Source organism: Cajanus cajan, chromosome 2 (genome assembly GCF_000230855.2).
Source record: "Cajanus cajan strain Asha chromosome 2, NIPB_CcT2T_4, whole genome shotgun sequence".
Lineage (NCBI taxonomy): Eukaryota > Viridiplantae > Streptophyta > Magnoliopsida > Fabales > Fabaceae > Cajanus > Cajanus cajan.
This window is the reverse complement of record NC_138518.1, coordinates 30,403,429-30,415,664: the sequence shown is the minus strand read 5'-3', so window position 1 is coordinate 30,415,664 and position 12,236 is coordinate 30,403,429. Positions and strand designations below refer to the sequence as shown.

The window sequence follows — 12,236 nt, the reverse complement described above, 5'->3', positions numbered from 1 at the left end:
GATTGTGAAAATAAATGAAGTGTTAATACAAAAATAAATGAGATAAGAAAAAACTTTTGATATTTTTACAAACACTTGTAATACAACAACCAATTTTAAAAAATAATGAAATTTATTGGAGTTTAATTTCATCAAACTATCATCTCATACTTCCAAACAAGCTTTAATTCAATCATAAATCTATAAATTATCATTCAATTCAAAAATATACTCAAACATTGATTTCTTGCAAGTTAAAGTCTTAGCTTCTTGACTAAATTCATAATTCTTTGAATAACTTAATCAAGAAATTATCTTAAAAAAAGAAGAGTTTATGAAAGACTAATAGTGTTTACTTGATTCGAGAGGTAAATACCATTAGTTATTCTACTTCAATTTAAATAATCATAAACATTTTCTAATTACTTTGAATCCATGGAGGACAAGTTAAGAAAGATCAAACCATAACAAACATTAAACAAAAGAAGAGAACAATAATATTGAATAATAATCAGGATTAATAACTTACAATGTGAATATAATAATAAATATGGTTACATCCAACCTAACAATAGAGAATTTAGCTAGTTACACATAGGCATAAAGTATAACAAAAACAATAAAAAGATGAAAAAGCTTAATTTTGAAATCATGAGAGTGTCATATACATCTTAAGAAATATTTAAATTATATTTTAAAATTAGATTGATCATTAAATCAAACTAGACATTAATTTTAGTTTTATTGATTCAATCATAATCAAATAAGTATTAATAAAATTATATATTATTATTATTAGTATTATTAATGCAAAATAATATTAAATATATATAATATAATAATTTTATAATACTAAAAATTAAAATAAAAATATTTATAAATTCTTAACCCTTAATGATACACAAAATTTTAAGCTAAATATAAAAAATATTTAAATTTAAGTTTTAATAGAATATAACAATGTCTGTTGATAAGAATAAATTTATCAAATTAATATATTTTAAAGTTTAAAAGTTTTAAGATACAAAAATTGCAAACTATATAAATGAACTATTCCTATTTATAATTTTTTTATTACAAAATATAAATTCAAATTAAAGTTAAAAAAATATTTTCTTTTCAATTGGATTGGTTGAACTTGAATCTAGTTTTGTTACGCTCACTACAAGAAAATTGTACTATAGTGACACACACCCTATAGTGACACTATACATGTCACTAAAAATTATTTTTACCTACATAAAAATTACAATATATGTTGGTATATTATTAAAAAGTGTGGGTATAGGCTATAGTGACACACAAAATATGTTGTTAAATCTCATTCAAAATCAACACTAAAATTGTATGTAACTATATGTCAAATAGACATATACCTACATATATTGTACCTATAGTGACACTTTTTGTATGTCACTATATGTAACATTTCTTGTAGTGCTAGTTCTAACTTCTAACCAATTTTAACCCAATTCGACCAATTTCTTTATCGGTTTGTATTGATTCTGAAATGTCTCAACTTTTAGTGGTTATCGAATTCAAATCAAATTAAAGTTATTTTTTTTTGAATTAAAATAAAATTAGATCAAGTTAAGGATTAAAGTTAAAAGAAACTGACATATATAACTGTTTTAATTTATAATATAAAATTAAAGTAAATACGACATTTATAAATGTATTTATAAAACACAATTTTTGAACCTCAAGCGTGTGGTTTAGCGGTAGGGGTTGATCCACACTTAAGCAAGGTCAGGGGTTCGAATTCTGTCTTGTGTTAAATCTTGGGGCCAGCTATCCCACCCTTTTAGGTGCTATCAGCGGTGAATTCTCCAAGAACGAACAAAAAAAACACAATTTTTGAAATTGTGTTTCACAATCGTGACATTGACTTTTATTTATTTATTTTTTAAAAACACTAAAGTCATGTTTGTCGAAACTACAATCTCTTTTATTTTTAAACAGATCATGTGAAGAAAAAAAACTATTCTAATATAAAAAAGAAATAAAACCAAAACAAGGCAACTACTCCCTCGAATCCTCGACTCTAACGGTTTAAAAATATTAAAATAACAAAAGTAGTACTTATCATTCGTACTAATATCTATACCTATTATAAAAAAATAGTGAGATATTTTATTTTATATACATAATTTTATTATTTTAAATAATAAAAATAAAATTAAAAATTAACTAAATTTAAAATTTGAATTTAAAACATTAAAATTTGAATTTAAAACATTAAAATTTGTAGATTAAATATAATATCATTTAATTTAATAAGTATTAGTAATTATTATATCTTTTTATTATTAAAAAAAATATATGTTTATCCAATCCAAAACTCACTCAAAATTTTAAAATTTGAGGATCAATCATAATACAAATTGGGTTAACAAATATTATATACTTATTTAAATATTTTTATTACTTAATTTTAATTTTTAAATAAAATATAAAAATACGAAGTATTATTACAGCTTGTATCCCTGTATCATTAGTTTTAGGACAGCTGTCAGTTTTCTCTTGTATATATACAATTTCTTTTCTTCTTAATAATAGTTTTTTCAGTTTCTCAAATCTTGTTATGGTATCAGAGCCTGGTTCTCTATAGGGTATAAGACAGTGTTGGAGGATGGCTGTTTCCATTGATAATCTTTAAGATATGTGGGAGGTTTAGTAGTTCTTGTGGATCGTCTAGGTTGCGGTGCTTGAATACTAGAAGGATTTATATGTGGAGATTGAGTTTGGTCATTGGGTGGGATAAAAGGATCAGAAATTGGTTTAGGGATAACAATATCTGGAAAAGGATCAGAGGTTGTATTTGGTGAATGATTTCTAAAGGGGAAAATAGACTCATGGAAGGTAACATCTCGTGATACTTGAATGTTGTTAGAAGTAAGGTCAAGTACTTTGTAGCCCTTGGTATCAGCAGTTTTTTTTCCGTTCCGCAGTCATCTCTGATCGTTACCTTCTTCATCTTCGAGCCTTGGCTCTCTTTGGTCTTCCATCCATGGCCTCCAGTACAACAAAGGATGAATATGCTGATCCTCTTTTTCTTCATCCCTCTGATAATCCATCTTCAGTTGTTGTGTCCCAACCTCTCACAGAATCCAATTGGCGATCTTGGAGCAACGCCATGCGTATGGCTCTTGAAGGCAAGAACAAACTTGGCTTCATTGATGGCTCAGTTCCAAAACCATCTGTAGATGATCCAAAACAACAATCTTGGAAGCGCAATAATAGCATTATTGCATCTTGGATCATGAATTCTGTTTCTAAAGATATTGCTGCAAGCATATCTTACACATCAACAGCTTCGGACATCTGGAATGACCTAAAGATTCGGTTTCAGAAAAAGAATGGTCCAAGAATTTTCAAGATCAAACGTGATCTCATGAACTTGAAACAAGGGGATCTCACCATTACTCAATATTACACCAAAGTAAAGTCATATTGGGAGGAATTAGCAGAATTCCAGCCACCAAATACATGTACTTGTGGTGGAATCAAACCATGGATGGATCATCACAATATGGATCAGGTGATTCTTTTCCTTACTGGTTTAAATGATTCATACTCTCATGTGAGGGGCCAAATCCTTCTTATGGATCCGATGCCACCGATGAATCAAGTTTTCTCTCTTGTGAACCAAGAGGAAACTCAAAGAGAACTAGGAGTGACTCACCCTCTTCAAGACACCAGTTCTGTTTTTGCTGTGCAAGCACCAGATAATAAATTCAAGCAAAATCAAAAGGATAGACCTTTTTGTGAGGAATGCAAAAAATATGGGCATACCAAGAATACTTGTTTCAAGATTCATGGTTATCCAGCCCATATAAAAAGAGAACCACCTTTCTTACACCAAATTATCATCCTCCTATATGAACTTCATTTGCCAAATTACCAAATCATATGAACCACAAACTTATCATCAAGCTGTCAAATTTCCAGAATGGAGACAAGCTATGTCTGAGGAAATAACCGCATTGGAAAACAACAATACTTGGACACTTGTTCCTTTGCCTAAACACAAAAGGCCCATTGCTTGCAAGTGGGTATACAAACTTAAGCACAATGCAGATGGGACAGTAGATAGACATAAAGCTCGGTTGGTAGCTAAGGGCTTCACTCAACAAGCAGGTGTGGATTTTACTGATACTTTTTCTCCAGTAGCAAAGCTCACTACTGTTAGAACTCTTCTAGCAGTGGCTGCTGTCAAACAATGGCATCTCATCCAACTTGACATCAACAATGCTTTCCTCAATGGCGATTTAGAGGAAGAAATTTACATGGCAGTTCCACAAGGATACAAATCACCAAAGGAAGGACTTGTTTGCAAATTACAGAAAAGTTTATATGGCCTCAAACAAGCCAGCTGACAATGGTTCTCTAAGTTCACTTCTACTCTCATTCAACAGGGTTTCCAACAATCCAAAGCTGACTACTCTTTGTTCTCCAGAGGAACAGGTTCAAATCTCATCATACTACTTGTTTATGTAGATGATATTGTAATAGCAGGATCCAACACCTCACAAATACATTCGGTTCAGTCCTTCCTACACTCCATTTTTAAACTCAAAGTTCTAGGGGATATGAAATATTTTCTAGGCCTTGAGATTGCAAGAAATCATCAAGGTATCTCTCTATGTCAGAGAAAATACACATTGCAGCTCCTAGAAGATACAGGTTTTTTGGCCTCCAAGCCATCTAAGTTGCCTATGGATCCTACCCTACACCTAAACACTTCAGATGGTTCCCCTATTCCAGATCCTTCTATTTATCGAAGGCTTGTAGGGAGACTAATTTACTTAACTATTTCAAGACCTGACATCAGTTTCCCTGTTAACAAACTTAGTCAGTTCATGCAGGAGCCCCGCAGCACACACATGACAGCAGCCCATAATCTCCTCAGATATCTGAAAGGCACTATAGGTCAAGGTCTTCTATTTCCCAACACTTCAAAACTACAATTAACTGTTTACTCTGATGCAGATTGGGCAAGGTGTGAGGAATCTAGGAGATCTACCACTGGATATGCAGTCTTCTTGGGAGACTCTTTGATCTCATGGAAGTCAAAGAAACAACCTACTGTTTCTAAGTCTTCAACAGAAGCAGAATACAGATCCTTATCTGCCGCTGCCAGTGAAACAATTTGGTTACAACGACTCTTGACCGTTTTTGAAGTTCACGTACCTTCTGCATATGTCCTTTGTGACAACATGAGTGCTATATACTTAGCATCCAATCCTGTCCATCATGAAAGAACCAAGTACATTGACATAGATCATCATTTCATTCGAGAATTGGTTAACAAGAAGCAACTCAAAGTTCTTCATGTCAAAAGAGAACATCAAGTGGCAGACTTTTTCACAAAAGCTTTACCTGCACCCATGTTTAAAATTTTTAGTAGCAAGTTAGGAATTCATAATATCTTTCTTCCTACTTGAGGGGGGGTATTACAGCTTGTATCCCTGTATCATTAGTTTTAGGACAGCTGTCAGTTTTCTCTTGTATATATACAATTTCTTTTCTTCTTAATAATAGTTTTTTCAGTTTCTCAAATCTTGTTAAGTATTTCATTCTTCTAATGAAAAGAAAGGGAAATAAATTATAGAAGGGATGATTTCCATTTCAACATTTTCCGAATTTTTTTAGAAGTTATCTATTTCAGATTTATTTCTAAAAATTTTCTCCTTTAACGTAAAAGAAAAACGACTCCTTTAAAAATTACTTTTGTGATATGTGTTATGTGTATATATTTGTTTGGTATTCAATTGTGACAAACAACAATCATTTAATCATTGCTTGTTTGTTTCCTATTTTAACAAAAGTCTTTTTAAATCATTAAATAAAATCATGGCCTAATTAAGTTTTTACCTATCAAAGGATTGAAATCGTTAAATTTTCATCTTTAATGTTCTAATCGAGTAATTTTTATTTATTTTTATTAAAATTGTGTGATTTTAGTTTTCAAATTTTAACAAAATAAATTTAATCTTTAGTAGTGCAAAAATTGGATTTAAAATCGGACTTTTAAGATCGGTTATAAGGTAACCGATCTTAAAAGTGACGCGGTAACAATTTTGTAAATAAAATGAACACTTTTAAAATCAGTTCAAATTTAACCGATCTTAAAAGTACTTTTAAGATCGGTTATTTTATGACCGATCTTAAAAGTATGCCTGACACAACTTTTAAGATCGGTTCTGAAAGAACCGATCTTAAAAGTGGCACTTTTAAGACCGGTTACAAAAGAACCAATCTTGAAAGTGACACTTTTAAGATCGGTCATAGAATAACCGATCTTAAAAGTACTTTTAAGATCGGTTATTTTATGACTGATTTTAAAAGTGCTACTTTTAAAATCGGTTCTTAAAGAACCGATTTTGTATGTAATATACAAAATCGGTTCTTAAATAACCGATTTTAAAAGTATCGTCAGAAATCTTTTATATCCCCCTCCATTTTTATTCTCTTTAATCTTTCCCTCCATTACTTTTTTTAATCTCTGATGCTCTCATTTTCTAAAGTCTCCAAGGTAAATTTCGTTGTAGTTTTCATTTTAATTTTCTTCTTCTCATGTTCTTATTGTTTCTCATTTCGTTTTTTCACTCTTTTCGTCTCTATTTTTGCTGTAGGTGCAGGCTGGGTAAATTTCGAAATTGGAACGACCCGTTCTGTAAGGAGAACGGGCCGTCCTCCTTGCAGAATGGGGCGTTCTGAAAGGAGAACGGGCCGTTCTGCTAGGAGAACAGGCCGTTCTCCCCCCGTACTGAAAGTTTAATTTTTGGCCTTTTGAACAGACTGGAACGGCCCGTTCCAGTTTAATTTTTTTTCCTGCCCGGACTTTTAAGATTGGTTTTAAAATAACTGATCTTAAAAGTTAACTTTTAAAATCGGTTGTTTAACCGATTTTAAAAGTCTAATTTTTAAAATCGGCTCTTTCAAAGTCGGTTACGGAATCGATTTTAAAAGTGAAAAATAACTGATTTTAAAAGTCTTTTTTCCACTAGTACTTTTAAAATATTGATTTTAATTTTTTTCATTTAAAATTTAATAGTTTTAAAATTATAATATACACATATTATATATATATATATAATATTTTAAAATTATATAATTATTTATCTATTTAAATTACATGTATTATATTTTTATTCATGTACCAAATGATATATGTTTATTAATAATAAATAAATAAAGTTTTTATATATTATTAATATTATAATATTTTAGATAATTTAATATTTTAAAAATATACATTACTATATATTAATATACTTTTGAATATATATTAGATTATGTAAATATATTATAAGTTAAGTAAAAATATTAATATATCACATCATTCATTAATATCGTATAAATAAAAAATATTAGATTTTTAATAAGGGAAATTAAAATTACATAATTATAATACTTAGATAATTAAAATTACCCAATTAAAAATTAAAGGACTAAAATTGTATAATTGTGATATTTGAGATACTAAAATTATACTATTGTAATATTTGATGACTAAAATTGTTTAATTAAATTTATTAAAAAAATCACGTAATTATGATATTTATAGATCAAAATGTGTTCAAGCATAAAATTAAATTTGTGATTACCTTAATTTCAACTACAAATTGTTTACCAATGTGCATTACGATCTCTGAAATTGATTTTATTTATAATTTAAACGTATAGTAAGCCTTTTTCTTTCACACAAAACGTAGAAGAAACCCTCAAGAAAACAACAGTAATAATAACATCTGTACGTTCTTATCTCTATCCTACTTATAGCTGTTATATATTGACAAGAAAATTTGCTGGAACCCAGGATTTTAATCTTTATGATGAGCATAGATTGTTAAAAGTAAGGTGAATTACAATATGAATTTACAAGGCACTTTTATCCAAGTTAATGACGGAACCCGTAATCATATCTCAACCTTTTACACCCATGCATCATACCTCATAATTATTTATCTAGCTAAAAAACGGAACCATGGGTTAGCACAAATTGTAAGCTTCAACTACAGTAAATGGCAATTTTCTTTCCACTTACACATCTTACTCACACAATATATAGCCATGTTACTCGATTAAGAAATGTGGCTTTCCTTTGAGCCGAAAAAGACCATGCAACAACGGAACTTTATGATCTCAATATATACAAGGACATGGATATGGACGAACTTGATCCATGTCCCACAGTGCAGAGAGTAAAGATAAATGTATTTGAATTAGCCATGACGTATCCTACCTATGGGATTCCCCCAAATGAAAAGTTAGAAAAAGATAATTTCATATTTGAAGGCTTTATTCCCTAATGGCAAACACCATCCACATAAATAAACACAGAAGGGTCCCCTCTTGCTCCCCAAAGTAACCCAATAATAATATTCTTGAACCAACTAATCAAATCGGAATAGTCATTCTCTTCTTTCATATGTGTAGTGTCATTTCCTTTCTCTATTCCCCATGCATTCCTGATGCAACAAAACAAAAAACATGCACACCCTTATTTTATTCTGACACCATTGCCTTTGCTTAGGGGACTTACAGTTGTCCCTCTTCCATCTCCAAGTTCCAATGGAGATTTTCAAAGGCTTCTACATCAATCTTCTTCTCATCTTCATGCTATCAGCAGTTGCAGCCATCGACCCTTACTCAGAGGCACTCCTCAGCCTAAAGTCTGAACTTGTGGATGATGACAACACCTTGCACAACTGGATGGTGCCCTCCGGGGGAAAACTAAGTGGGAAATCCTATGCGTGTTCTTGGTCTGGTATCAAGTGTAACAATGACTCAACAATTGTAACTTCCATAGACCTTTCCATGAAGAAACTGGAGGGTGTGCTTTCAGGGAAGCAATTCAGCATCTTCACAAACGTTACTAGTCTCAACTTGAGCTACAATATCTTCTCTGGGCAGCTTCCAGCAGAGATTTTCAACCTCACCGGCCTAACAAGCTTGGACATTAGCAGAAACAACTTTTCTGGTCCCTTCCCTGGTGGAATTCCCAGACTCCAAAATCTTCTTGTGCTTGATGCCTTCAGCAACAGCTTTTCAGGTCCATTGCCTGCAGAATTTTCACAGCTAGCAAATCTCAAGGTTCTCAATCTAGCAGGGAGCTACTTCAAAGGATCAATTCCACCTGAATATGGTTCTTTCAAAAGCCTTGAGTTTCTTCATCTTGCAGGAAATTCTCTCACAGGAAGCATACCTCCAGAACTTGGTAACCTCAAAACAGTGACCCATATGGAGATTGGCTACAACTTGTACCAGGGTTTTATTCCACCCCAATTAGGTAACATGAGTCAGCTTCAGTATCTTGACATAGCAGGAGCAAATCTATCAGGCCCCATACCAAAGCAACTCTCCAACCTCACCAGTTTGCAATCACTTTTCCTCTTCAGAAACCAGCTCACAGGATCAATACCAAGTGAGCTAAGCAACATTGAATCTCTCACAGATTTAGATCTCTCTGTTAACTTCCTCTCAGGGTCCATTCCTGAAAGCTTCTCAGAGCTGGAAAACCTAAGACTTCTCAGTCTTATGTACAATGACATGAGTGGCACTGTTCCCAAAGGCATTGCACAACTGCCATCCTTGGAAACTCTTCTCATTTGGAACAACCGCTTTTCTGGGTCACTTCCGGAGAGCTTAGGGAGAAACTCCAAACTCAAGTGGGTGGATGTTTCCACAAACAATTTTGTTGGAAGCATACCACCAGACATTTGTGTGAGTGGAGTACTATTTAAGCTAATCCTGTTTTCAAACAAATTCACAGGTGGTCTTTCATCAATCTACAATTGTTCTTCCCTTGTTCGCCTTCGCCTAGAAGATAACTCATTCTCAGGAGAAATCAGTTTGAAATTCGGCCATCTTCCTGATATCTTATACATTGATCTGTCCAGGAACAACTTTGTTGGTGGGATTCCCTCAGATATTTCTCAAGCTACTCAACTAGAGTATGTCAATGTCTCCTATAATATGAAATTAGGAGGCATAATCCCTCCACAAATGTGGTCTTTGCCCCAACTTCAGAATTTTTCAGCGTCTACTTGTGGTATTTCTGGTGATCTTCCCCCATTTGATCATTCCTGCGAATCAATTTCAGTTATTGATCTAGACAGCAATAACTTATCTGGAATCATCCCAAACAGTGTTTCCAAATGTCAAGCTCTCGAGAAAATCAATCTATCCAACAATAATTTGACAGGTCATATACCTAATGAGCTTGCCAGTATTCCTGTTCTTGGTGTCGTGGACCTATCAAATAACAAGTTCACTGGCCCCATACCTGCCAAGTTTGGTAGTTCTTCAAGTTTACAACTTCTCAATGTCTCTTTCAACAACATCTCTGGTTCAATACCCTCAGGAAAGTCATTCAAAGTGATGGGAAGCAGTGCATTTGTGGGAAATTCAGAGCTGTGTGGAGTACCCCTGCGACCATGTCCTGATTCAGTTGGAATATTGGGAAGCAAAGGCACGTGGAAGGTTACACGTATTGTGCTACTCTCTGTAGGGGTGCTAATAGTCCTTTTGGGAATTTCTTTTGGAATATTTTATTTGAGAAGGGGAATTAAAAGTCAATGGAAGATGGTCTCATTCGCGGGTCTCCCTCAATTCACAGCGAATGATGTTTTGACAAGCCTCAGTGCAACAAAACCTGCAGAAGTTCCATCACCATCTCCTGAAGTTACAAAGACTGTTCTGCCGACGGGAATAACAGTTTTGGTGAAGAAGATTGAATGGGAAGTGAGGAACGTGAAGGTGGTGTCAGAATTTATAACGAGACTGGGAAATGCAAGGCACAAGAATTTGATCAGACTGTTGGGGTTTTGCCACAACCAGCATCTAGTCTATCTGTTGTATGATCACTTGCCCAATGGGAATTTGGCTGAGAAAATTGAAATGAAATGGGATTGGGCAGCAAAATTCAGAACAGTGGTTGGAATTGCAAGGGGACTTTGCTTCCTTCACCATGAATGTTACCCAGCTATACCCCATGGAGACTTGAAGCCTATTAACATTGTATTTGACGAAAATATGGAACCCCATTTGGCAGAATTTGGGTTCAAACAAGTGTTGAGGTGGAGCAAAGACTCATCACCCACCACAACCAAGTGGGAAACAGGTATGACAAACAACTTTGTGCAGTAATTCAAAATTGACAACTAAGTATTAGTTTATGTTAGCATGGATTTTACGTCAGTTAATTATTATTTTAACATGGTTGAAAATCAATCTTAAGAGCAATATGTCGACTTCATGTCCCAAGACAACTCTTACAATCACTTAGCTAAGAGGCAATATAAATAGACATTAAGTGATACATCATTCAATTATTGAATTTAATTAGAATGTAATATAGATTGCTATGTATGGTAGTAGCTAGATTAATTTCTAATTGGTTGGCACAGAACTGATTCATGTTTATTTTTGGATGACAGAATACGATGAAGCCACGAAAGAGGAACTGTGCCTGGATATCTACAAATTTGGGGAGATGATTCTGGAAATTTTAACCGGAGGAAGGTTGACAAATGCAGGAGCCAGCATACACAGCAAACCATGGGATGTTCTCTTTAGAGAAATTTACAATGAGAATGAAGCAAGTTCATTGCAAGAGATTAAACTGGTTCTAGAGGTTGCTATGCTTTGCACCAGAAGCAGGTCATTGGATCGGCCATCCATGGAAGATGTTCTTAAGCTTCTGTCAGGACTAAAGCATCTAGATGATGGCAGAACTTCGAAAGAAGGGCAATGAAATTTTCATTTGCTTCACCGCGTTGAAAACCATTAGAAAAGTATAGTAATTGCTTAGATAACAAGTTTGCACGTATGTAATTAAAGGAGTTTGCTTGCGGCTTGCATAATAGATATATTTCCATTGTTTCGGTGTGCCATACAATTCTGTCCCAGTCTCTCTCAATCTACTTCGTTAAATATTTTTGTCATTTTGAAATGGAATTCATTTGAATTCATGATATTCATAATATCTATGATTCCGAGTGTCGACGTCTTAAAAGCTTTCTCTATCTGATAAGTATTAAATCTTTATTTTTTTTCTTCTTGCCATTACATAGCTCACATATAATCATTCAAGTATTTTTTTTTTCTCCATGAACTAATTAATACATCTAATCAATAAAAAAATATTATAAAAATTAAAAAAATTATATAAATGACCTTCATGATTGAAAGATCGTTTAGATAGTGTAAAACTTTACTCTGCACTCTAACTAAATTCTAAGAAAAAG

At 33.0% G+C, this 12,236-nt stretch overlaps 1 protein-coding gene across 1 annotated transcript; it reads left to right on the top strand.

The window, feature by feature from the left end:
- Window positions 1-8,307: 8,307 nt before the first annotated feature.
- On the top strand, window positions 8,308-12,004 carry MOL1 (Leucine-rich repeat transmembrane protein kinase family protein). Its single transcript, XM_020352144.3, has 2 exons — window positions 8,308-11,110; window positions 11,427-12,004. Exons 1-2 carry the CDS (start codon window positions 8,560-8,562, stop codon window positions 11,741-11,743), a joined length of 2,868 nt encoding a protein of 955 aa, XP_020207733.1. The 5' UTR covers window positions 8,308-8,559; the 3' UTR covers window positions 11,744-12,004.
- The last annotated feature ends 232 nt before the right edge of the window (window positions 12,005-12,236 follow it).